This window comes from Tetrao urogallus (assembly GCF_951394365.1).
Source record: "Tetrao urogallus genome assembly, chromosome: 4".
Taxonomy (NCBI): Eukaryota; Metazoa; Chordata; class Aves; order Galliformes; family Phasianidae; genus Tetrao; species Tetrao urogallus.
The window spans coordinates 14,734,205-14,762,104 of NC_136817.1; the positions used below are offsets into that span (position 1 = coordinate 14,734,205).

General features: G+C 40.5%; 2 protein-coding genes across 2 annotated transcripts in view; one reads left to right on the forward strand and one right to left on the reverse strand.

Annotated features, from left to right (window-relative positions):
* Positions 1–2,582: 2,582 nt before the first annotated feature.
* Positions 2,583–12,903, forward strand: PGRMC2 (progesterone receptor membrane component 2; the record flags this gene model as incomplete). Its single annotated transcript, XM_079534233.1, has 3 exons — positions 2,583–2,916; positions 11,923–12,078; positions 12,806–12,903. 3 exons carry the CDS (start codon positions 2,583–2,585, stop codon positions 12,901–12,903), a joined length of 588 nt encoding a protein of 195 aa, XP_079390359.1.
* Positions 12,904–20,747: 7,844 nt separating this feature from the next.
* The window catches only part of LARP1B (La ribonucleoprotein 1B), a gene marked incomplete at both ends in the record, with an annotated part of 32,892 nt that continues 25,739 nt past the window's right edge, over positions 20,748–27,900 (reverse strand). The window contains 8 exons of the mRNA XM_079534068.1: positions 20,748–20,963; positions 21,809–21,936; positions 22,154–22,263; positions 24,123–24,267; positions 24,697–24,857; positions 25,396–25,502; positions 25,895–26,097; positions 26,919–27,042. Of these exons, the coding sequence (XP_079390194.1) occupies positions 20,748–20,963; positions 21,809–21,936; positions 22,154–22,263; positions 24,123–24,267; positions 24,697–24,857; positions 25,396–25,502; positions 25,895–26,097; positions 26,919–27,042 (1,194 nt within the window). The remainder of the gene's footprint in view (positions 20,964–21,808; positions 21,937–22,153; positions 22,264–24,122; positions 24,268–24,696; positions 24,858–25,395; positions 25,503–25,894; positions 26,098–26,918; positions 27,043–27,900) is intronic.

A 27,900-nucleotide genomic window follows, 5' to 3' on the forward strand; every position in this document is an offset into this window, starting at 1 on the left:
GTCATTTGTAGACCTTTAATTGGTCATAGGTTTATGGAAGGTCATTTTTACACTTTGTAGGGAGAGGCTTTCTATCTTGGCAAACCAAACACAGTTAAAGCAGAAACACTGCAGACAGTCACAGTGGAGAACCAGCAAGCTTCCCTGGCAATTAAAGCTAGGAGCAGAGTGAAAAAAATGTTGTATTACATTACTTGTATTTTATTTTGTCATTTTCTAGTGTTTAAATCACTTCAAGCAAAATTCTTTTACATTTGACCTTTTAACAATTTCACTTTCTCTTTGTTTCCAGCTCGCATCCTGGGATGAGCAACAGCCACTATTTTCCTGTACTATATCCAAAGCTCACAGAATAAACTGATGTAGTAATACAATTGTAAGAGGGCAGTCAGAACAGACAAATGAAGACCCCAAGGCCTCTAGTAGCCACAGGTTTGTGAAATAATTCCTCCCAGAAGAAAGCAGAACACCACTTTCATCCAAAGGGAAGCCACGTACTTTCAGAGATACGCACATTGGTCAGTATGAATTTGGAGACAGTAACTCGGTAGGAAGATGTTTAAAAGTACTTCACATTTCTTACTACTTGTTTTTATTTTCTAAAACCATCTTTAAAATGCAGAGGTAATTAGCAGAACATAATAAAAAATTTGCAGAAATTCTAATTTAAACTCCTGAAGAAAGCAGATCCATAGGTAAAAGTACATCTCCATTTTTTCCTAAACTACACCATAGCTGTACCCAAGCACTTTACGCTTCCATGATAAAAAAAACCTGTTCTTAAATACACTCAAGATGCAATTTGTTAAGATAAAAATACTCTCTTAATAGAGTTTAATAATATAAGCTACTCTGATTAGAAGGAAGAGAAGTAGCAGTAAGAGAGCTGCTCGAAAAGTAACACCTACTTTATTATGTTGGCCCATGATGTAACTGAAGGTCTGTAGTTGAACTCCTCCACGCAGAAAAGAAATCACACATTCATTGATGCTGGCTGAATGTTTATGAAGACCAAACAGTGGATGTGAGTGCAGGGAGGCTTTGGCTGGTGCATTTCAGCAGTGCTCACAGTGGGTCACCTCCACTGGTACAGATAGCTATGCGTGTGGCACGGAGACTCTTGTTCATTACTGGCAAAAAACACATAGCTAATGGTAGCGACTCCTGAAAAATATTGTTTTGTAGCTGAGAACGTGCCCTATCAAATAGTGTTATTATGCTCTTTGGATCTGTTGGAGTTTCCATGGAAATAAATAGGAGGCATCACTTTCAGAGCAACCCATGAATTTCAATTGCGGGTCCTTAGCTGGTGAGAACTTCACCCTGTTTGCTCACAAAGGCTGTCGTTACCAAACAGGCTCAAAAGGCAGAAGGTTAAACACCTGGCCACTACAGGTGTTGAAAACGCAGAGCTTTATGAAAACGCTAAGCATCGCTAAGTGTTATTTTCTGCCGGGTTCTTGCACTGTTTACCTGTCTGTGTGAAAATATTTGAGCTCTCCAGCTTTTGTAACCGAGTTACGAAATGGTGTCTCGCTCTCACAGCTGTTAGTAGGAGGAATGCTTCTACTGCAGGCAGCTGCCGTGACAAAGTCTAGCGGGTGCAAAGCGCTGCTGCTTCACAGCGCAGTGCCAGGCGGAGCGGCGGGCATCGCCCAGCTACCTGTAGCAGCTCTCCAGAAACCGATGCCGCTTCGTCTGGGAACGGGAAGACGTTACGGGTGCTACAGGTAGGCGTAGTCCTACAAAAATGACCGAGTCTCTCCTTGAAAATAAGAAAGCTTTTAGTCTTTCACCATGTAATCTCCTTTTTGCTCGCGTGTTGCATCACTCAGATACACAAGATGTACGCGCCGCCACTGCTAGATTTCACAGCACAAACACTAACTCTAGTCACTCAGCTCTGACGGCCCAAAATGGACGGCGCTGCTTACCCGCATTTACGGGCAGCGAAAAGCAACGAGCAGCCCCTTCAAGGGCTTCCCCGCCGGGCTGCTGTCGCGTCACCTCATGGGCACGCCTGACCGCTTTCGGGAACAAAGCCAGGAGGGACCTCTGCACCAGATCCATAAGCAGACGTGTCACTTTCTCAAGGACCGCTTAAAGGGCGCCTTACGACGTGGCGGTCACCACGGCAACCAGCACAGCTGCCCTTCGACCCCTTCTCCAACGACGCTCGCCACCCACAACCCCCCAAAGCGCGCCGCCTTCTGAGGCCCGCATCCCCGCCTCCGGCCGGCGGGGCCGCCCACACCCGACTCAAAGGGGCGGGGCGCGCGCACACCGCCTCTTGCGACCGTTGAGCACGCGCTGCGGCCGTTACGCCGCGCGGGACCCCCGCGCATCGAACTCCCGAAGCCGCCCCCCCCCCCTTCCTCCGCCTCGCGCGAGAGAGTAGAGAACCCGTTCCGCGCAGGCGCAGTAGCGGCGGCCGCGCCTCTTGCGAACTGAGAGGCGGGGCGCGCGGCCGGCGGGGGAGGTGCCCGCGGGCCGAGGACCAATCGGAGGCGGCGAGCGGCGAAGGGGGCGGGGCCGGAGCCGAGGGGGGCGGGTGGCGTCGGGCGGGCGCGGGCCTGGCGGTGATGGCGGACGGCGGGGATGGGCGGCTAAGGACCTCGGGGAGCGGCGGCGACGACGGCGCGGGGGAGTCGGCGGGTGGCGGGATGCTGCTCTACGTGGTGCTGCTGGTGTTGGTGCTGCTGGCTGCGTACCTGCTGTACCTGCGCTGGAGGAAGCGGAGCGGGCCGGGGGGCGCGGCCCAGCAGAGCCAGGCCGCCCTGCTGCCGCGGATGAAGCGGCGGGATTTCTCCCTGGAGCAGCTGCACGAGTTCGACGGGACCCGCAACCCCCGCATCCTCCTGGCGGTCAATGGCAAAGTCTTCGACGTGACCAAAGGCAGCAAGTTCTACGGGCCCGGTGAGCGTCGCGAAGGGCGGGGGAGGTGGGAGCGGCCCGGCCGGGCCCGGGGGAGTCGATGGGGCGGCGGTCCGGGCGCTGCGGGAGAGACACGCCGCCTCATGGGTGGTTTTCTAGCGGCCTGAAGACGCGCGACTGCGGTACTTTAATCGTTTTTCTCTGTTTCCGCCGGTAGGTTTGCCACGTGCAGCCGAGCGGCGCTTCCTGCCTTCTAGCTGTTACGGCTCAGGGAGGAGTAAAGCCAGCTGGTTGCTTACCTAAAGGTGCAGGTGACATAACAGCAGGAGTTGTAATCAGGATGGAGGCGAGCAGGGGGAGCTGGTGGGCTGACTGTGCTGACACCAGCTAGGTGTGTGCGGAAAGCAGCCTGCTCTCTCAGGCAGAAAGGTAGACAATAGGGTTCTTTAGTGCTGAAACGTATCTTTCACACATAAAGAAGTGTGCATCAGGGCCAACGTTAGGTTTCCGTGCTCGCTGTGTGGATCCTTTATGAGGAATAAATATGCATGGTTTCATGTAATGAGTTGGGCAAGTTTGCTGAGCTGTGTGTGCTAACTCAGTGTCAAAGGAAGTGAGAGTTATGGCTGCTGCTCATTTTCTTCCTGAAACAATGGTGGTTTGGAAAACCGGATCTAATCAAATTACACAGGAGTTTTTCATAGAAGGTGTGACAAGTGCCTTTGTATGAGGGCGGAGGAGAGAGGATGCTGTGTTTTTTTTCCCTAGGAAATAGATCAAGTTAGATGGCTTTTTTGTATTTGGTTTTGTTTTTAAGTCATAGGTTATAAAAATAAAAAACATAAAAGAGCAGTGCTGCAGGTGTTTGGTCCCAACCTGTGACAAGCAGTTGTACAACTGAGCCACGCTTGTGCTCTTGTCACGCTCAGGGGATCTGATACCAACTCTGCTGCCAGTCACAGAAACGGAAGTTGCCATAAGTAAACCAAAATGCTTTCTGTTTGGGTATTGGAAAAGCTACCACTAGGCTCTGAGCTGTGTCTGGAGTACACCTGTTAATGAGTGAAGCTGAGAAGATACAGTCTGGTGTACTGCAGCTTCCAAACACTTACTTAGGAAGTTCTTTTGTCTCATGCTTTAGGGATTTTTAAACTGAGACCTGTGTGCTGATAGAAAAATACAGGTAAGGTGAATCTCTTGAGGTTCAACTAATCCAATTGCAAGATATTGCACCAAAGTTCTGGCAGCCCACGCTATCTGTACAAGCTGGGGGATGTAAGAATAGAACTCTGCTGAAATGAACTTGACGGTACTGGTGGATGGCAAGTGGACATGAGCCAGCAATGTGCTCTCATAGGCCAGAAAGCCAATGTATCCTCGGCTGCATTCAAAGAAGCGTGGCCTGCAGGTGGAGGGAGATAATCCTGTCCCTCTGCTCTGCGCTGGCAAGACCTCAGCTGAAATTGTGCATCCAGGTGTGAAGTCCTCAGTACAGAAGAGACAAGGACCTGCTGGAGTGTGTCCAGAGGAGGGCCACAAAAATGAACCAAGGGATGGAACACCTCTCCTACGAGAGCAGGCTGAGAGAGCTGGGGCTGTTCAGCCTGGAGAAGGCTCTGGATATATACCTAAGTGTGGTCTTTCAGTATGTAAAGAGAGGCTCAAAGAAAGAAGGGGACAGACTTTTTAGCAGGGTCTGCTGTGATAGGACAAGGGGAAATGGTTTCAAACTAAAAGTGGGGAGATTTAGCTTGGATATGAGGAGGAAGTTATGTTTTGTTTTTTTTTTTATAATTATTTTTACAGTAAAGGTAGTAAGGCAGTAGAACAGGTAGCCCAGAGAGATTGTGGATGCTCCATCCTTGGAGACATTCAAGGTCAGTCTGGATCAGGCTCTGAGCAACTTGACTGAGCTGCAGGTATCCCTGATCATTGCAGGGGAGTTGGCCTTTAAGGGTCCCTTCCAACTCCAGTGCTTCTGTGTTTCTTATACATAGATTAACAAAATGTGTGCACATGAAACTTATAGCAACAGTCTGAATTGATAGATTTCTTCAAAAATTACCCCATGAAATAACATTGAATCACAGTCTGAACATTAATTTTGGCTGTTTTGTGTAACAGACAATTTCTGGACTGTTCTCTGTAGATACTATCACTGGTTTGCATCCTCTGCCTCTGGAGGCCCATTGCTGTGAAGAAACTAAAGTTGGTGTTTAAGGACATCAGCCTGCTTCTTTGATAAGTACCAACAGCTGGTTTCCCTAAAGCACTGCATCCTGCTTTTGTGTAGAGGGACGTGTGTTCTGTTTGTTTTTTTTTCTTCCCTGTTTTGAAAGATACCTTTTCATAACAGGCCCAGTATAGTTTTCTTCTGTCGGATCATTGTTATGTGTACACATTTAGAAATTGGTGCTCAACCTGTCCATCAGTTCTGTACTTTCTATCACATCATGCCGATGTGGTCAATCTGTGTGATGCATGTCGAGTAGTATTTTCTTGCAATTGTTTTCTGACCAGGAAGAGAAAAAACTAATGAGTGGTTGGAGGCCTTAAAAGATCTGAGAAGAGTTAGGAGGAGAAGTCTTCAGCTTTTAAAGCTGCAACTCTCCACAGGGACATCTGTCACAGTAACCAGATGTCTGCAGAAGCTTCCTTGGTAATTCTGTGCTTCACAGCTGGAGTACAGCAGAAGTGCAAAGCTTACTGACAAAACGATGGTGAAGTTCTGTTAAACAGAAGAAGAAGCAGTTGAGAGCACTGACTTGGCTGACAGCACAAGCTTGGTCTGGGAGCTGCTTGTGTTTTGTTGAGGCACTGGAAAGTCTCTTTTCTTTTTTCACAATAGGATGCAAATGTATGCAAATCTTACTTTGGTACTTTTCGCATAAGGTTAATACATGGAATTGTCTCTAGCCCACATTTTTGTCCAACAGGTGAGATTCCATTGAAAGTCTTGCGAAGCTCTTGACTTTATTAGCAGATCTGTTCTTTTTTTAAATTTCTGTCCACAGAATCCTGGTATACTTTGCTCTGTTTCAGTGAAGAGCCCACTGAAGATCTACAGTTAAGATCTAAAAGAAGTGGATAGACTGTTAATCTCATCCTTTCAAACAGCCATGGTTGAAAGTTTCCCTTTCTTGAACATTTAATCAGAATATCTTCCAATTTTTTTTTTAATGTTGACTCTTTTAAGCTTTCCACAATTTATCCTAGTGGTAATTAGTCTTTGGTAAGTCTGGTGTATTTCAGGTGAGAGCAGGAAGTTTGTATCACACATTTAACTGTCTGTGCCTCCAAGAATCAGTTCTCTTATATTGTGCTCTCTAAAAACATCACATAGAAGGTTCTTCACAATTCCTAAGATAGTCTTCTGTCCTGCAAGCACACCCTTTGTTTCAGTGTTTCACTTTTAGTTTTATTACATAAATATCACTTTTGTTTGTCCCTGTTTGAGTTCTAGAATGCTTTGTTTGATTATTAATCTTAATTACCTTTTCCTTTATCATCTGCAAACTCTGCAAGTAATCAAGCAAACAATTAATGGCTCACTTTAAAAACTGTGGAGCCAGAATATCAAATAAATTGTGGTGGGGTGATCTCCCCATCCACAACCACATCTCATGACTGAGAGCCTAATGGTTGATACCTTTAGTGTGTGCTTTGTTTTTTTTATATCTTTTATCACAGGAGACAGTTTTTACAGTTTCATTTATTGTAACGTTAAGATTCCTCAAGGTATATTGGTCAGTAGAAAGGCATAGTAAGAGATAAAGTAATCTTAATATTTAGAGTTTAAATTGGCATGGTAGTATAATGCTATAAACTAGTTTCGATCAACTTTGTGTAGTTATGAAAAATACTCGTTTTTGAGCATGACAAAGCAAGGTTGTACGCAATCCACTGTACACAACTGTTCCACATCACTTCTTGGGTCTTCATTTCTCATTATTTAAAACAGTCAATTTCCTGATAGTTTTCCTATAATACATTGTCACTGTCTGCTCATTTCTCATCCCACTTCAAGTCTGTCGAAGTGTCACAAAGATCCCTACTTTCCATTTTTCCAAGAGGAATAGATTAGGCTGTGGTAGTATTTCCTTCCATAAATATCTATGTTTTAGTTCATTTTTCATTAGGGCAGAATTGGCTTTGTTTTGTGCTGCAAATGCAATTGACAACTACAATATCCGATATTAAATTCTTTGAAAAAATCTGAACACTATCATGTCTTCCATCATTTCTGTAGAATAAAATGATGGTGCTCAATTCCTTGGGAATTTAGTACTGTGAACTTAATTAAATTTGCATTTAAAAGTTGTTCTGATTGATGCTTTTGTACTTCATGTACAAGGGTAGGGCTAGAGTGAAGTGCTGCTCGTGGAGCATGTGTGCTGTGTCTGGAGAAGTCTGTTACGGGTGGCCTTATGTGCAGAACACAACAGGCTGAGTGTTAAGAGACAAGTACAGAGGATAAGATGGGGGGAGCAGTACTTCCTGTGAGGTGTGGGTCTTCTGCTTTGTTTTGTTTTTGCCTGCTCTTTTGTGTTATTCAAGCGAAGTGGTCTCTCCCTGGGACTCAGCTTCTCAAAGAAACCAGTGTTTCTGGGAAAAGTAAGGTACTACCAGAACGAGTAAACTGAAAAGGTTCAGAAATGGCTACTGAGAAGAGATTGTCTCTGTGCTTCTGGTACAAGGGACCGGGACAAAAGGGTCCCCATTCCCTGAGAGCAGGAAGCAGTGCAGAGTATGCAGGAGAATGCAGCCCTCTGCCCTCTGCAGCTTCTACACTGACCAACAGCTGCTCTCTGCCTTTACTAATTAGCTGAATATGTTCCTTAACACTTGAACAACTGCTTGATATCAGCTGGCTGAGTAAATCCCTAGTAAAATCATTTAAATTGGGGATCTGGGGACTTGGCCAAGTGTGACGTATGTGGTGCAATAGTGTCATTGTTATTAATGACGTATAGATGTTAAATCCAGCACACAGTGGTGCATCTCTTTGATGTAATCAAGACCCTGGCTAGCACTGCTTACTTTATAATGGACCAAACTATGGGCAGAGTACTTCTCCCTGAGGCGAAGTTTGAGATCTGTGTCCTGTCCAAGTGTAGATCTGTGCCAGAGCCTCCTGACAGCTGAGCTGCAGGCTGTCTGAGCAGTGCTCACTGACAGCCTCTCCAGTTCAAGTCAGGTCACTGTTTCTTGCACTTCTCCCACAGAGTTGGAGGGAAAGCTGGCAGAAGGCAGAGGGAGGCCTGGGCCTAAGAAGTCTGATTTAGACTCGAGCAGTTCCCATTTCAACATGTAGGCTTAATGGATTATTTTCCTAAGAATGTTTACTTTCCGTGCAAGTTGTAACTTCAAATTGATCCACATCTTTCCATTCCCGTAAATCTGAAGTGGGTTTAAAGTTAAAATGATGTTACCTTGAATTTCAATGATCCATGTTATTAGAAAGCTTCTGTTTTCAAGCTGTATCTCAAGACAGCTTTGTTGAACTTGTAGCTTTTTTTAGTTCTCTCATAAAAGGAGCAACACTGAATAGATGTCTCAAGATTTGGATGGAAAACTTTAAGCAGATAGAGATTTGCTTTGATTTTTAGCAGAGAAGGTAGACAAAGTGGTAAGTTAGTGCAGCTGTCAGCAATTTTCTTGCTCTTTCTCCATTCAGTCATTTAACTTACATTAAGAGAGATTTGCCTTTATTCTTTCCTGCAGCTTAAGGAATGTTGTCCATGAATTTTGAGCTTGCAGGTGGAATAGGGCTGTATTCCAGTGGCTGCATGTGATGCACAGATGCTAAGAACACCTGCTATGGTCAACATGTTTGGTGATTTCTCAGAAGTGTTTTTTGGCTGCTTTCAGAAATGAAAACTGGTTTAAATTGAAGCTCATTAGCCTGCATGGCTTCCTGAAGGAAGGTGCGTTAATCCCATTGTATTGAAATGTAACACAGTAGGATAGCTGGATGTATCAGTAGGTTAGATACCAAGTCCATGTGCAGCTGTTTGTGGCGCAGGTCCCTGTACTGACAGCCAGAGCAATCTGGAGTTCAGTGCACAGCGTTCACTTTCATTACTGGTTCTGGAGCAGCAGCGTGGGATCAAAATCAACAGATAACTGAAGTGGTCCTTTTGGTACACTGAGAAGATCTACTCCAAGTTTGAGCACCAACATAGGTTTTGGGGAATTACTGGTGAAATCATTTGAAAATTCAAATGCAGGCTGTGTTCCAAGATCCAAGTCACTGGAAAAAATGCTTCCAGATAAAACCCTCAGCTTGGATAGCTTAATATCTCCCAAGCGTCTAAATATTGTGTGCTAATATTGTTTTTTCTTATCTGCTGTTTCTTAACGTATGCAAGCAAAGAAAAATCTTCATTTAAGATCCAAAACAGGACTAAGAGATGCTGAAATCCTGTTCCTGAGAGCAAGAGTTGGAGAGGTTTATTTGTTGACTGAGGAGACTTGGGTTTTGCCATGTCTCAGGCCTGCCCAGTTCATTTGTAGGTAAAGGTGAATGTCAGGCTGGGACACATCTGTCAGAAGGGCAGATTTTTTTGGGATTTTACAAGGAAGGGAGAATCCTTGCTTCCTGGGAGTGGTACCAGGCAGTGGGTAGCAGTATTTGCATGTGCTTAGATTAAAGAAGGGCATATTTTATTTAAGGTAGAGTTGTAAGGTAATTGAGGGCTTTATATGGGGAAAAGGGCAGTGTATAAATGTGGTATTACAGAGATAGAGATAGGCAGGCAAATACGTAGTTTTGATAACAGTTTGGTTTCAGAGCTGAGCTAACACTACAACAAAGGCTGGTAACGGAGTGTTGTAATACGTGAAAGCAATGATGGGAAGAAAAACGTTCTTCAAGGAGCAAAGCTTTCTTAATGTAAGGCTCATGACCTTGTGTAGCCAAATAACGTGGAGATATTTCAGTGATTTTTTGATACTTACATGACTTTTCCTCTTGTTTTGAGATGTCAAATAGACATGGGAGGAGTTTGTGAAGTACTTGACTAGGAAGTAGCTAATTTTGTGGAGGTATGGAGAAAGAAAACAACCTAGAGTCTGTGGTAGTCTTGAAAAATTGATTTAGTCTACATATGTATGCTACTAGCATCTCTTTTTACAATCTCTTCAGTATGTGTACTGGTGGCACAATGAATTATTTATACAAGGAGCCAGTCTAAATAGCCAGGCAGACAAAGGGAAATAAAAGAAGGGCTGTAGGTAGGACTCGCACAGTAAATTGCATCTGGTCGTGAAAGAACTATGTGGGAGCACTTCAGGGATTGCACTGATGTCTCTGCCACAAGATAATGTTCACACAGCCTGTTTCTTACTCAGAGTTGTCTATGCTTGCACCTTCCTAAATGATCTTACAGGACCTGATGTGCAAAATACCTTTTTAGGACCACTGTATCAGTATTTATATAAAAGTGAATAGTAGACAAGGGGTCATAGCAAAATACAGCTGTGTATATTCTGTACTAATTACAACATTTAAAATTAATCTGTGTAAAGTTGCCTGAGTGGAAGCTTTAAATCTTAAAGTAGATTGCTCATATATTGAGATATCTGAACTTCTACTTTGCCAGCCCTGTAAGTAAGGTGAAGCCAGGCTTTCATTTTTACTGTTTTCTTAAGATGTTTTTAATTCAATAGTAATAATGGATGAAAGAATGTGGCATTTTTTAAGTTACATTCGCAGAGCTGGAATTTCAGGTGCTGAGTCTGAAGGCTTGTTTTCACTTGTTAGCATTCTGCTGAGTGCTTGCACCTGGTGTGACTGTTTGTATCTGATTCCCAAATGCTTTTCTAGTAAACACACTGAAACACAAGCGCTTAAAATCAGTTTTAGAAAAGATGTAGCCATATAGTGGCATCTGGCATTATCATATATGAGGAGAAATCTTGCACTGATCGTCTTAACGCAAACTTATGTTCTAAAGGTGTTCATGCTTTCAACTAAATGTGCTATTGAGATGGGTGTTCAGGGCTTGGTACTGAGTAATAGAGTATAATTCTTCAGCAGAAACAATTGGCATCAAGCTGGTGGATCAAGAGGTGGCATCTCAGCAGTGGCTGTAGAGCTCCGTAAAACCCCAGATGCAGAGCTTCAGGGAGGGGCAGTGTGCTCCTTTGACAACAGTTAGTCAAAATTCTGAGAATGTTATATAAATAGAGCTTATGGAAACTTTGTTTTAAATGCTTCATGGGAAGGAAAAAGTCTGGGGCAAAGTACTGTTGGCAGGGAGCTTAAATTGCAGTTTATAGACCCTCTTAAGGATTTACCGATTGTGCGTGATCTTTTGTAAAAGCTGTTTATAACACTGTGGGCCTGGGTTCCTCATTCAGAACATCAACAACAATATCATTTGAATGGCAGCTGGTTTGGAGTACAGCAAGACTTATTGCTTGAAGAAGCTCTCCATTATGTTGCCATTGGCAGCCATTACTACCTCTTACCAGTTTTGTGAAAAGTGTCTGAGTGTGATAAATGAGTAAATTAAACATCTTGATATAGGACTGATTTTGGTTTCTAAATTGTGTTTTGCAGTGTGACATTTACAGTAGTAAGAAATGTGTCAAAAGATCCACTGATTGCCAAGTTATGATGGCTCTGCAAGTGAAGTAATTGGCTGGCACTCTAGATGGATTTCTTACTCAGGTGTCCATGTAATTTGGTTCTGTTCATGTCCGACTTTTAGATGCTCTGTATTTTGCTTAATGGAAGTGGATTTCTTTTGAATTCTGGCCTCCCATCTCTTTGGAATTAACATCACTTGATTTGCATCAAGGGTCAGCGATTTTTCCAGATACCCCTTCAAAACTGTTTTCTTGACTCTGCTTCTCTTGGCAGACTTTATCTCCTAATGATACCTAAGATTGAATTGCAGTGTTGTTGAACATTGGACAGCCATAGTGTCAAAGCTGCAAAAGCATGGGACTTTTCATGTATGGCTTTGGCAGACTGAAGAATTGACATGAGTCACCATAAGCAAAGACCTGAAGGTATTGGTTTTGTCTTTTTGTTTTCAGAGGGTCCATATGGAATATTTGCTGGCAGAGATGCCTCCAGGGGACTAGCAACTTTCTGTCTAGATAAAGATGCACTCAGAGATGAATATGATGACCTATCGGACTTAAATGCTGTACAGATGGAAAGTGTAAGAGAGTGGGAAATGCAATTTAAAGGTAACTGCTCTTAGTACATCTCTAGCTTAAGGAAATGCTTGTAATATAAAATGACTGACTTGGGTTTGGGACATCTTTAAAAGAGATGTTGATAGTGACATTAACAGTGCAATGTGGCTTTCCTAGAAAAGACCATGAACTTCAGGGCTTTCTTCTTTAGAGAAGATTCCACCATATCCCACTACAACTTTTTTACCCTGATAGTTTTATACAAGAAAGGTGTCCTCTTGTCAGCTATTCAGCGTAGAGTAGCTTAGCCAGTGGAATTCCTGCTCTCAGGTTGTTTGCTTTGGATCCCATTGAATTATGACTAGGACAGAGAGTTATTTTTGGGCATTAAGAGTTGAACAAGTTTGTCTTGAAATAATTTCTAAAATGTATGGAAGTATGCCTCTGGAGGGAGAGGAAACAATTTTTTCACATTAATTGAAATTGAAACAGGCAGAGGAAATTCGTGCTTGTTCTAATAGCACTATTTTCAGCCTTCATGTGATAAAAGCAAAGCTGATTAGAAACAAAACCGAAGTACTGAGAGTAGAACAAGTAGTGAGCAGCAGTGGTATCAAGACTGTTTTAGCAGCTGAGCTCACTGATAAATTGCCATCAATGCCAGTGATTCATGTTCAGAACCCTAATGTGTGGGGGGGAAAAATGAAGTAGCAGCAGTGCAGGCTAACTTGAGAATGAAGCTGTTTTTGATTGTAATGGAATCATGAATCTCTTTCAGAAAAATACGACTACGTAGGTAGACTCCTAAAACCAGGGGAAGAACCATCAGAATACACAGATGAGGAAGATACCAAGGATCACACTAAACAGGAATGAACTTTGTAAACAACCAAAGTCAGGGGCCTTCGGAACTGCAACCTCTTTTCCCCATCACAGAATGTCCTGCATCTTTGGGTACAGTTCATCTGCTGCGAAAAACATTCAACAGGTTTTGTACAAGGAAAATAATAAAGTCACAACTGAAGATTGGAATACTAGACATTATTTGTGCTGCCAAACTTTTTGTTGCAGTTTATTGTAATGTCTGGTAAGGCTTAGTGAAGAGGGGCCAGGGATTTAAAGGCAAAACCGCTATTCCTTTTTATCGGTAAGCTGAAGCCTTTTCAAATAGCATATATTACAAACTCTCTAAAGATGTGAGTCTTCAAGCTCAGTGAAAGGTTTGGAACTTGTTTCATGTTTGTCTTCTCCTTCAGCATTAAACAAAGATGTGCTCATGTACATCAGTATCAGTAGGTTAGACTACTGACACTGGTGTTATAATGTGAATTTCCAATTTTGTTTTGTACGTGGGCCTTAGTAGCCCTGGCAGAATACTTCAGTTCTCTAAGAGAAGTCCACATAGATCAAGATGGGGGTAAAATTCATCCTTCTCTCAAAAGGATAGGGTAAAACTATTTCCTCTTCAACAACTATTATCTGAAGCCTGTCTCCCTCCCACTCCTTTTTCCCATTCGTCTGAATCAAATCAAATATTAATTGTGCCTTATTTCGCTTGCATAGACTTGAATTGTTTTAAGGGAAAACCCTCTTTCATAGTCACTACATAGCAACATTGAGACTGAAGTTAGAATGTTCTGTTGACTGGAAAACCTTGATGTCATTCTGTGTATAGAATGTAAAAGAGGAATACTCAGTGTTACTGCCATATGTTAATACTACATATACTTAAATTAGCATTGTGATGGCCAAATGCATACTCCCACGCTTCTTTTTAAGTAATTTAAAAAAAAAAAAGTCACCCTTCCTCCTCTTCCAGAAGCTGCCTAACTTTTGGGAGCATAGCCTTCACACCCCTGTAGAGTGAAGGGGCGTGCGCGCGTGTGTCTGTGTGCGTGTCTGTCTGAATGCAAGACTTGAGAAGGATTGTTTCTGCAGATATTGTAAATACGAGTACCATTTTAATAAAGCATGTACAATACCAAATGGGCTGTCAGACTCTATGTGGAAGCTGTGAAGCAGAGCTGGATTATGGTGGAATACAAAGTAAGGGGAAGAAGTCTTGGATATGAAAGATTTGCTGTTATTAATGTTCCTAGCTCCAGGGGTGTTGATTTTCTTTTCAAGTCCCACCTTTTGAAGAAACTGAAAGACTCAGGTAAGTTGTAGTTAAAGGATTAAACCTATGCCAATGTATTTATGGTGGAAAAAAAATCAAGTAATGGTATATAAGCATTCTAGGAAATAACGTAATGTACAATAAAAGCAGTGTGTTTCATGGCGCTTGCAGCTGGACATCAATACATGTGGAGCAATGCAAACATCTTGCAGAAACTTCACTGCCTACTTTACCAGATTTCTAACTGTGACCCCATTAAGTTCCTGGCTTATGGTTTTATGAGTTACATCTGCACCTGTGCTTGAAGATTTTATCTGTGGTATGTTTACAGGAACAGATTTCTATATATCCATTATGTTGAATTGTCAACCCTGAAATTTCAGGAACTACAATGTTTTTATTACTGTTGGACTGAAAGAGTTTTGTGTTAATATAAATGAAACAAACAAAATCCTCCACTGAATGGCTCATAACTCACATGTCCTAGAAGGCAGATTAAATTCTTTTCCTTGCATATGCAAGCCTGAAACATAATAGTTTTATCACAGCAGAAGAAATAACAGAACTGAAGCCATTTCAAGTCAGGCTCCATTTGCGGGTTCTCACAGGAACTGAGCAATGCAGCTAGGTACATGTCTGGCCAGTGTGTGCCATTCATTAAGGTGCTGGTTTCTGTTTATGTCACACCCTTGTTAACTGAGCATGGATGCAGTGTCCAATATTCTGTTTGTGCATTATTACTGTAATAAGTATCTATCTGCTAATCATTGAACACTGCTGCAATGTTGGTTAGGCTAGTATAACTAATTACAGGAATACTACTTAGATGGAAGAGCAGAAGCTGCCAACAAATAAAGAAAAGCTTTCTTGTGCAGGACAGCAGCTAAGAGTACTTGAGTGTTAATTTGCTATCCAGACACCTTACTGCTTCATTTTAACTAAATCCAAAAGGTTTACACTGTAGTTGGAGTACACTTATCACGTTTTAGCTCTTTCTCAAGCTCTTGCACCTCATTACAGCATCAAGATGCATGTGGCTGTGGATTGGGAATAGAAGACTTGTGCCCGTATCAAATGGGACAATCAGATAAAGTTTTTTCAGCCTTCCACATAAAAATACTTTTACAGTTGATTGTATTACAGCTTCTACTGTACAGAGCCATGGATGGAGATTCCTACCACCCGCCATGAATTACCCTGTTATTTACTCATTGCAGCTGTTACTATTGCTACACCTGGCCTAGCTGTAGCTTGAGCTGTTTATCTTGCTTGCGCCTGTTTTGTGTAGAAATTTCTTACTGGGCAAAGAGCAGTTGTTTTCATATGCTGTGCCTTCCTAACCCAGTGCAGCCTTTTCCTTTCCCATGCTCAAAGAACTGCAAGTGAAGCTTAATCAGATCAAAATTAATGAATGTGGGTTTTTTTTTTTATTTTAATTATTCAAACACTTTTTAAGAGAGCAATGCCCCAGTACTTATGATTTAAGATCGGTTAAATAAAAAAGGGATCAAAGATGAGCAGAAGGATTATTTTTGCTTTCAAGCAACTTAGCAGTATCTGAAAACTGCAACACAAAAAAAATCCTATTTTGGCAGTACCACGTTGCATAGATAAAACCCTGTATTTTGATGCAGAGTGGATCTGACTTTGGCTTATTTATCTTGCCTTAAAAGTCACTAGTGATAAGAGGATGACAACTTAAACAGTGCTTTAGAACACACCACATTCTTCATTTTAACAGGAAGTCAATGCATACAGCAGGCACTCAGAGTTCAGAACATCACATCCTTGGAAGCTTCAGTGAAATCAGTATCATAACTTTTTTGGAGACACTCATCCTTGTAGTAGTTGTAGCAGTCACTTGGTAAAAATTCACTGTTAAACTAATAAAAATGACAGGTTGATATTGACAAAATTTTTGTTTCAGCAACGTAAGGGGCTGGTCTCATCTTCAGTAGAAGCAAAATACATTTCTGGTTTGCCATCACTTCTTTTCTTGGGCTAGAGTTAGTGTTACTCTGGGTTAGAAGCAGTCATTTGTTAAAATGTTTCTGGCCTATTTGTACACCACTTCCCAAGTTTTTGTTTTGATGGTAGGAAATGCATTTTTAAATCTTGATATATATATATTTTTTTAAACAAATATTTTTACTTAATCTTGAACATAGCAAATTTTCACTGGAGATTATGGAACTGGCCTTCCGCATGCATGTACATGTTCTTATCTTTTTATTGACACAGATCTGCTGTTTCTTGGTTAAGATTTGCATTTTCTATCTTTTCAGCATATGCAGTTTAGTGCTCTCTTAAATTGCTTCTTGTTCTGCTACACTTTAAATAGCTGTTATAAACCATCACAATGTAAGCTATTTTTCTGCTCTTGTTCTTGCTTTTTTTCTTTCCCTGTGAATCAGATCAGCTTCAGCCTCTTTGGTGAAAAGGTCAAGAAATAGTTAAACTGGACTTGGTAGCTTTCCCCCTACCCTGAAACATGCATTGCTGTGTGTAATAGAACAAAATATATTCAAAGTTCTACTTTTCGAACAATAATTTTCTTCCTATGTTTTATTCCTGCTTCATGGATGTTGATTTTTTTTGCTGGTGTTTTAGGATCAAAGCTGTGTAGTTTTTCATGAAGCATAACTGACTGTCTAATATAGAAACAAAGTGTTCTAGAAATTTCCTTACTAAGCATAGAGTATGTTTGTGATGAAGTCCTTAGCTTGCTTCTTGCAGTCTTAGCTCCCTCCAATTTCCATGTTATGGTTTAAAGAATAGGTTGTGGGGGGAAAAAAAGCTCAACCAGTGATTGCTTTTTCAGCCATGGATGGAACGATGCATTTGCAGTTGTCAGTTTGGCAATTTAGTCCTAGTAATCATATCATTTTGGCCTTGAGGGCTTAAATATAGAAAACTTAATTCAATATGAACAGGTATATCCACCCAGGTTAGTTCAAATGCAGGTGAAGTATTTTTAATGAGAAAAATACACCCAGTGCACCCAACCCAGGAGCATTCCCCTCTGTGGATTTCCTGTGTTTCTGTGCACTTTGCTGTACCAGAAGTTTGCAACTTTGCTGTGTTTTACAGTTCCAGTCTGGCAGAACAGCCTTCTTACAAAATTAATGAAAAAAAACCTAATTATCCCCATTCTGGTTACGAACTGTTTTCTGTGACGATGATACTTTACTGAGCTGTCACAATTTCTAGGTAACTGGGTAAAGCCTACAAGCATACTATGTAAACACCTAAGAATAAAACTCTCTGGAGGTGAGAAGTTGTGGAGGCAGGTCTGGATTTGTCATTGTCCATGAGCATTCTGGAGTAAAAACACATTTCTGCTGCCTGACTTGGGCCCTGATTTTATGGGAGCATGAAGGCTGTCATTTCATTTTATGTAGTTGAAGGCATCACTTTTCACTGGAAAGAAACCACGACTGATGAGCTTTGAAGGTATTAATCCAAAGCGTTGCCTTAAAACAGCTAAACTAGATGCTTAAATTTCTTCAGAATTTTCTATCATAGTGGCATTGTAGCTGAAGTCTCATGTCATCTGGGCATATAATAATGCCACCTCAGACAAGTTAAAAGCTGATTTTCTACATAAATCCCAAGACTAGGTTAGATTCTGGGGGTTCGTTTGCTGCATTTCTAGTGGAGTTTGCAGAAGTTGAAGCAAAGGGCACTGCCTTTTTCTCCTCCAAAACTCTAGGATAAGGAAAGCAGAGAGGAAAGCTTTAAGATTACAGGCATAGCCCAGTGTAGCATTGAGATTTCTCAGCAAAAGAACATCAGCCAACAGTTAAGTCTCCTCCTCAGTCTGGAGTTGCAAAAGGGTGGTTTTTCACCTCAGCACAGGATGCCTGATTCCAGTGCACACAGAGCACAGGCTGCTGTGAGTACAAGCTGCTTTCTGCTCATTTATCCCACAGACACCCAAATCCCTGCTAAACTCCAGAAGAGTCTGTCATGCAGACAGGCTACTGCTTCTCATTGTAGGAAAATATCTGCTCTCCATAAGGAACAACAGTTTTCTTTCTTTCCCTACAAAGCCTTCTGAGCAAGACCGAAGGAAAACCTTAATGAATGAGCTTTTAGCATAGTATAGTTTTGAAGTATTTGCTGAGAAATGTCTGTAGAAGAAGGCATTCTATCATTAAGCACACGAGAGCTTTTAGACATGTGTAAAGTCAAAAACTTGATAAGTACTTAGTAAAAACCTGTTAGGGTACAGTCTTAAGACGAATGAATTGAAGGTTACCTTAAATGGATGTAGAAGGCAGCAGAAAGGATGCTGTATGTATACATGCCTGCTCAAAGATAAATATATGGCTCCACAACAGGAATGCCGGTTACAGAAAGGTAATTAACAACTTTGAACCCTACAGAAGAACAAACTGCTTAACCAGTAGTCCTGGGGCTTTGTTCTAACCTTTGATGTTTGTGTTCTCATCTCAGCATGTGAACAGCACAGCAGTGGAGCTGTCACTCTTTCTACCACTCTGACAGGGAAGCAAGGAGGGAAGGAAGGTCTGAGTCTCTGGGACAACAAAGGGGGCGTTCCTGAAGGAAGGCAAAGCTATAAGCCAGACCTCTGTCCCCTGCATCTGCCAAAATAAAGGGCCACACTATCAACAAAGCTGTAAGAGGTAAAGTATTCCCTCCCCTTAGCTTCAGCCATATTTTCTACTCACCTGTCATTTTTTCTTCGAAAAAAGCACTCGGGCATGTGAAAAGACATCACGAAACTTGAAAAAAAGCTGGCTTGCATTTTAAGAACCAGCAGAGGCAAACCTACAGCCTTAGACTCCATGCAAGTGTTTTCTTCATGCTTTTGGAACAGTAACAACAAAGCTTGTAATACAACATTATTGGAGGGTTTTCTGGGTTGTTTTTATAAAATTTGGCAAGATATCACAAAATTACACACCATAAGCTTAGTCTGCACATTTTCCAATGAAAAAAAGTGAAATATTTTTAATCTTTTACTTGTATATACAAATTCAATTCAAATTTACATTTGCATCATTTTCCTGAATAGCAAGAGTCATGGATCAAACACAGGGTTGAGATATGTCACTTCAGCTTATGGAAAGGATGCTGCTTAAATTAGTTGTTAATTTTCACTTAGAGCCTTTTACAGGGGGCCTGTTCTATTTTGTACTGTAACCCTTTTAGCTGCTGGGAAGGCCACTGCTCATGTACTCATTTACAATGCATAATTCATTGAGTTTCACAAGACAATGAAAAAATAATAATAGACTTACTATGACAACTTCTAAGAGCTGACAGCAGTTTGACACTCTGACTTTGGATGGTCATTCTGTTTGGACAACTTCATGGGTTAAGGCATTTGTGCTAGATGTATTTCTCAACAGAGGGCTCTTCTGTAGCTAACTGGTTAGAAAGCTGAAATTCTTCTCATTTTCCCTTGGAAGAAGTAAGTGACCCACTCAGTTTGTGCAGTGGTTTTTAAATGAAAGTAATGAAAGTAAAAGAAATTGCATGATATAAACATATTTTAGCTACAGAAATGAATATATATTTCAATAACTTACGTTCAGTGAAATTGTGCTTAGACCTGTGTGAAATTATCTTACCTTAGTGAGCACAATTTAAGCAGACCTTCATTCAAATATTGTAAAATTAAGAAAAAAAAAAAAAAAAAAAAAAAAAAAAAAAGTTTACAAGGAATACTTTGTTTCCTTCCAAACTAATTTTTATTCCTTGAAATACAGAGGAAAAAAAATCTTAAAAAAAAAAAAAAAAAAAAAAAAAAAAAAAGGATGCCTCTCATGTTAGAGTGCTTTATTGTGATTCTGTGATCATCATATGAGAATTCAGCTGAAGCTACTTGAATGATCAGCACCAACTGCAGATGCTAGGTGTCAATTTAAGACGCTGAATCAACAGATCCATTTTTCCCTGTATTTTACTGTGGCTTTTTAAGAATCAGTATTGAAAGAAGTATCTGCAAAGCTATCCCAGTTATGTCCACTCAACTCCATACTTAATACTAACTATGGAGACCCCGAAAAAAATAGAAACTATGTCTTTAAATAGAGTCCAGCAGTGCTGTATCATATATAGCTGCACATTCTTGAGTGCACTTTCACACAAAGCATACCTTTATAGTTACAGATTCAAAAGCAAACCAATCACATAGATCTTTCTTTACATTTAAAATTATATGAATACTGTAATTTTTTTGCTTTGGTAAAATACAAACAAAGGGACAAAGAAAGCGCAGTCAGTAAGATGGATATACCATATTTTTTTTTTTTTTTTTTTTAAGAAACATGAGCTGAAATGTAAGGCATCCCCAAAGTATTTTTATGCATATGCAAGGAATGCAGTTTTTGTAAACAAAAGCTTGGGGAAAGCAATACTGAAGCCAATCAATCTTCCCTAGGACCTTTTTGATGATCCCAAAACCAAGAACAACTCTCCTAGGGTGTTTTGGAACTTAATCCCACGAAAAAGAATGCAGTCCTTTGTCTTCCCATACACTTTTAATCATGTACTAGATGGGCTCACCTTGGAGATCTCCAACTAAAAAGAGCGATGAAAAAGCTGATTCTCAAGGGTTGCGAGGCTTAGTCTATTTTTCCGGTACATCACTTTCTATTGATTTCGTGGCAGCATTAGGATGGCCTGCTCTGGGTGCTTGCACAGTGTTCCCACTGGTAACGTGCTCCAGCACTGCAGGCTGAGCCACAGGAAATGTTCTACAGGAACGAGCCGGATGTCTGCGATGACCCGAATCCTCACCTGCTGCAGCAAACTGCCTCCTGCCACATTCTTCACTAAATGGAGGCTGAAAATTAACATCAGTACCTTGTTAAGAGTTGTTCTGTGAGGCCAGGTATCTGCCCTTTCCTATGCGTAGGGGAGCAGAAAGGAGCATTCTTTAATTGAGCCTTTAGTTAGGCACAGTAATACTAATAGTTATTCACAACTCACCACTGATACTCTTAAACCTTCCTGGCCATTAAGCTACGAGTGTAAAACATGACAAGTTTAGGACTTCAACACCTTGGAGCACTACATAATAGCCAGTATTTGCCACAATTCCCAGAAAGGAGGGGTGAAGAGGATGACAGCACTGGAGCAGTACATCACAACCCTGTTACAACAAACACAGCAGTACTGCAGTCTGGAATCATGCAGCTCAAGAAATCAGCTGTCAATAAGAAGGTAATGCTGAATTTGGCGTGCAAAGGACAATGCCTGTCACAATTCATTAAAGAACTGCTAGGTGTTAATTAATTTGCCAAATTCCTGAAGAGCATAGAAGTAGACAGTCTTAACAGATGACAAATAAATTATGCACTGAGTTGAAAAAACCTTCAAAGTTCTTCCTCAGCACTTCATTTTATTAGACAGTAAAATGTCCTTTTATGTATTTTTGTTATTCACATTATACAATAAAAAGAGAAATTCAGCACTCTTCATATACTAACCATATTTCAGCTTTGAAAAATAACACCTGAAACAGAACAACACATTTTTCATTTCCATTTAACTTTTTCTAATCAGGCCTTGTAGTGACTTGATGGGATTTGTAAATTTACCTTTTCATGAACTGAAGTACTGTTTTGAAACTGTTTAACTTGAAGTAACGGATTTGCCAAATTACTTAAAATAGGTGTAGAAACTTACATCCACTCTGAAGTCCTCCAGTCTCCTAAATTTACTGAGGTATTCTTGCAGCTTGGGGTCAATGGCTGGTGTCTTGTGCTGAGAATATTTTAGGTAAGCCCAAAACTTTTCCAGTCCATAAAGCTGACCTAATAACAAAAGAAGATAATTTTACCCATTTACAAAGGCTAGACTTAACTAAAAACCTAATTGTTCACCAGTATCTATAAATGAAAGATAAACTAAAGGTGCCCTTAAAAACTACACTAAAACTGAGCTTACTAAACAAGTGAGTGCCAAGGAAAGGGGATTATCTCCCAGCTGAAGTCACCCTGCTGTAAGCAGTGACTGGCCTATGATAATTACCAGCTTCATAGTCCCTCTTTGTTTCTTCTTGGAAGTCCTTGAATATGTCTCGCCTGAATTTCTTCTCTAGGCCATAGCTGTAAAATCGAAACAAGCATTCCAACCCGTACCTAGAAGACAAGAAACAGGTATGGGAATCTTAGGACTACACTCTAATTGCTCAAAAGCATGCAAGTTTTCAATCTCTCCTTGCATTTATGTAAATAGCATGGTCTCATTTTTCCCCTTCCACAAAAAATGCTTCCTTTTACATTCAGTTTTTATAAAACAGTTCTGTTTTCTGAAACACCTTCACAAATAGGCAAAACTAACTTAGGAATATCAGTTTTGTCACACAGCTTCAATTTCTGAACTACAGACTCTGCACGCCTGCAATTTCAAAATGAATGCTTCTACATTTTCAAGATGTCAAGAGACCCACAGCTCACACACTTCATGAAAAACGGCCTCCAATGTTTTTGGACTCTGGTTTCCTTCCATACCCCTCCTGTTTTCTATTACAGGGAATAAATAACTGACACCAGTCTACCTGCCACTCCCTTATTCCACTCAATCATAAGCTTCTCAATCATCTACTCTGAGCTGAGGTAAGGTATCTACCTTCATTTTACCTTAGTTGGAAGCATTAAACTTGTTGTCACACTCAACTTTTTCCTAATCCATACTAGCTGAGAAAGTGGGAAAGTCACAAAAAAAGAGCCCTACTGCTAGAAGTTATTACTGGTTACCTTCCAAGTTTAATGCTTTGTGGACCCACCTGAATTCTTAGCATGCATGTGTCAAGTCTGCCTTGGGCAGCCAAGTGGAGGTCAAAATAAATTGCTTTCTTTTCTAGGTAAGTGAACTGAGGCCAAAGGATGTTTTATTAATCCATCTCCCACTACCAAACCAGTCATTGTGTTCCTGTATAACACTGAACTCTTACCATGCAGACACACACCTTTTATCTGAGTGCTGAGGTCATTCATCAGATGATTACAGTATTGCTATGAATATATGAAATTAAGCAATGGTGAGAGCTCCTAAAGTCAAGTTGCATGTAAGTAATCAGTACAACTTTAAGGAACACTTAACTAGGGAAATATTAATGCCAGTAGCACTTGCCTGAAGTATTTTTTAAAGATAAATATGCAAAAGTTATTTTTCCAGGAAGGATCTGGATCAACTTCTCTTTCTGATGCCATGACATGCTACATTTGGCAGACATAAGGACAGCAGAAATGGGACCTCCTTCTGTCAAGCATTTATGTGCTATCCCTTAAGAGCCTTCTGAAGTTTCTCTTGGAAAATACATACTTGGATAATCACAAAAGCATAAAGAAAGCTCTCAACAGGTATAAAATGATGATTAAAACCACCTTTGCATCCCATGGACCTTACACTCTAGAGAGACAACGTATCCAAACTTCATAATTTTTATAAACTTTCTCACTTAGCATTCAATACACTGGGGCTACCCTGTGTCTTTGAGTAAGAGAAATAGAGGCTGGTGCATGAAAAAGAAGTGTGTGGGAAGAAGAGAGGGAATACTGAAGAGCTAATGTGGCAGTGGTAATTTTTTCTGCTATTGTAGGAAGACAAGAAATTTGAGGTCAAGAATGGATGAGAAAAATCACAGAAACTTTCCTAAGAGTAGAGCTGACTTGTCAGAGTCAACAAGCTCCATGATTTTGGAGAATTCAGGACCAGCTACAGGTCAGGAAATACCATACACTTAGCTACTTATGCACAAAGCACAAATACATACAAACACATTTTTGGTGTTAACTTGCACAGACTGCTATTTTAAAGATTTACAAAGAGACAAATCTAACAATAGAAATGTTCTCTTAAGATGTATGTAAAAAAAGTACACGTAAAAAAAAAAGATATATGAAAAAAACCCACTGTAATTAAAATGACTGGTAAAGACCTCAAGCTTTTTTAAAAAAAAAATTTTTAATTTCAGTTTCAAGAAAAAACCTCATACCTGTAGTGTTCTTTTGCATCGTCCAGAGCAAGCTGTCTGAATTCTTCATACATTTTCCTGTTGAAGTGATCTCTCAGGAAAAAGGACCAGAAACGAAAAAGCGTGTTCATTTCCTGGGACTGGCCAATTCCCAACCGTTTCCTCTCTGAAAAGGAAACAAACACACAGGCCCAAATTCTTACTTCTTCAACAGACTATTTTCAAGAGCTTTTTCATTAGTAACACTGACATAAGATCTTCAAGAATTGTAATTCTGAACTTTCAAAAGATATTTTCATTAACATTGTTTATTAAGTCTCACAGTCAACTAATTATCATCTCTCAAGGACTCAATATTTCTTTTAGCAATGAATATTAATACAGAAAAAGTTGCTGGAAAATGTCAAGGATTTTGAGGGTTTTTTTTTTTTTTGTCAGGGAATTAGAAGTTAAATAGAAAAAAAGTATCATAAAATAAAAGCACCATTTTTCCCCAAGAAAAATGAGGGATCAAGAACAACACGGAGAAAACTGCTATCAAGTGACAACTGGTTATTTCTTGCTAAAAAGTGAGGAAGTACATTAAGTGGCTTACCCGTCAGACACCTTCGATGGTACTTATGGTACACCTGTTGTGTGAAGCCATTTTCCTTTAACAGTTCATGAGAAGGATGCTGAAATTTTGGAAGAGAATTTGGAGTACAACCATAACCTCCTGCAAGTGGAGCTCCTTCTGAAGGTGAAGCATTGGAACTGCTGCAAAAGAAACATTTCTGTTCTACAGACAGTGCTTTTCCACAGAATCAGCTTTCAACATTTCAGCTGTATACAAGCACTGTCAGTACAGTATGATCACCCGACAAGCACTGTGACGTGTACTTGGATTCCCAGTCATCCCTGTTTTTGGGTGCACATCTACTTCTGTGCTATTATCTTTGAAAAGTTTTTGATGCTGCTAACTAAGATTAATGTAATAATTGATTTTAAATGACTGCTTAAAGGCAAACAGAGTTACTGACCATCAATGAGCATCAGTACTTCAGGTAACATTAATGAGATCGTATCATGGATCAGCAAAGAACAGAATGAGACTAGGCTAATAGCTCACGTCTACATGGTCCTACTTCTAAATTCTAGGTTTGTCTCTAGTCCCCATTTACCTTTCTTCCATCACTCCCTCTTGCTTCCACTGCATGCAGAAATTCTCAATTAATCGCAGCCTATTTCTGCACCGGTGGTGAGAACAAACGATGCTACAAAAAGAAATTTTAAAAACCAACCAACCAACCCTTACCTCACAGAGGAAGTTCTTGGCCTGTGGTCTCTGGAATCCATCACCCAACCGACATGGCATTCTAAGGGAGGATTTGTACTGTGCCGTGTTTTTCTTTTTCTTGGAGCCTAACGAAGTAAATGAAGCATTTATTTTCACAATTTGATTTCTCTCACTTTTATCCTCCCAAAACAGCATGCTGCCCATTCTATGTTATATCTAACCAAATATAAAGTCACGAGATGCTCCAGCTTCATAACCTTATTAAGCTTATTCTTATGTAACAAGTTTTAAAACTTTAGATGTTACGCTTCATCATGGACTTTCAAGAAATGTTACAGAGAAAAATCAGGAACCATTCTGTAGAAATAAAAAAGGATGAATAAGACATTTTTGACGAAAAACAATTATCAAGTACGATTGTTTCATTTTTGCCTTGACATTCTTATAAATTACATTACACACATGAATTTTATAGGCTTTCCATAGATTTTAAAAGATATTAAACCTTTCCATTTACCTTCACATCAATGGATTGTGCTTCTTTAACAACAGGGTAGAACCTGGGTGTTTTGTTGGGATCCTGTAGCCTCGGGGTGCGAGGTGTTCGTGGGGTGAAACCGGGGTGAACTCGGGGAGATTCCGGAACTACAGTTGGCAGTGACCGAGCCACTGTTGCTGCTGGAAGTGCTTCAGTACTGAACAAATTACAAACTGGTTCCTCTGATAAATCAGCAAAAAGGAAAGAAATACTTTATTTTCAAAAGAAAATTGAGCTTGAAATCTTAAGCTCCTCTAAATACCAAATATCTTAAAGGCATGATTCACTTCAAGTGAACTACATCATCCCCAAAAGGATAACTGAAATAACAAAAAGCACTTGGTGCAGAAGCAGTACTGACTGACTGCTCAAAGCGATGAAATAAACATTTCAAACACGACTTCTCTATAAAACCTATATCCTCTCTTTTCTGCTTGTTTTTCTGTATTTACAATGGCAAAGTAAACAAGTGTAAATACATTCTTGCTTTTTGGTTAGGTGCTTTTCTTCAACAACTTTGAAGATAGTAGCATGTACCCCAGTAAATGTTAATAAGATCAGAATTACCCTGAAATGTAATGTTTGGACATTGCGACTTCTTGGTGAAGTTGTGATATGAGTAGAAAATTCTTCCCACTTCCTTCTATTTTCATTTCCCAGAACACCAATCTAGAACATGTTTCACCTCCATAGTTATTATGTAACACAGAGCACATGGCAAGTTACCATACAGCACAGCTAGGTGCTTTTTGCATAACAGAACAGAATGCTACCTATAGATAATCGTGCCTGTTCTGAGAAGTAATACCACTATCAGCTTCTTCTAACACAACCGAAACTTCCAATACTGATGAAGAACTGACAACCGGAAAAATTTGCAAAGAAAAATTCTCTCAGACTGCCGACTGAACAAAATATAAAACATTATACAAGCAGAAAAAGTTAAAATATGTGCTTCGCTATAGAGATTCTAAAATAGAAATACCTGTGCTTCATTGCTTACCTATCCGTAACTCTGAAGAACCCAGAGGAATTTCTTGGGATCGATCAGCAATCAGTTCTGGTGTAAGATTATCAAATTCTTCCTTACAAACGAGATTTAGCTTCCTGAAGTTCTCAACCTCTTGCTGAATTAGAGAAAACAAAAAGTGAAAACACAAAACACAATGGCCATCATCTTGAGGAAAGGCTGAATATCCTAAGAGAAAATCAGCAACCTAGAATTCACATACAACTAAACTCAGACAAGCCAGTACAGATCTGGTTAAATGTAAATGGGAGTTCCTAGCTGACATGAACAACACAACTGACACTGAGCTTTCTGCAAGAAACAGTTAGGCCACCACAGGGGCACACAGAGGCCAATGGGGCCATGCTCAAGATTTTTTAACAGGGTAAGAAACAGAAATGACTGAGAACCTATCTCTTGCCAAAACCAAAGCAGTCTGCCTTCTGCCTCAACTCTGACAAGAAAAGCAACTTAGAATGGCAGGAGATGACCTGCTCCCTTCCTCAGGCTACATATGAAGAAATGCCAGTGTTGTAAATGAAACAGCAGCACCTCAAAGCACTCATGCTCCTGCTCAACTGAAGGTAGTGTGGCATGCATGCATGGAATATAAGGAAAAAAAAAACCTCATTTAGGTTACAGCCAAGAACACCACAACAACAAGAAAATATTTTCTCTTCCTGTGTGCCATTTCTGACTGTCTTGTTCCAATCTGTTGATTTTCTTGGACCATTTTCTTCATAATAAAGATTCCATATTCTGAATCCCACCTTAATTTCCTGCTTTTATTCTCTACATTCATTGCTAACTCTGTCAACTCCCTTTTGTACCCACATGTTTCATTCCCTTAAGTTATTTTCACCCTTTTCCTCCTTCCCATATAACAGACATTTGTCCTTACCAACAGGTAAAGCTCCTTTATCTCATCATTTTAGTCTTTGGGTAACTTTATTTCTATGTGAACTGTATCTGCTAT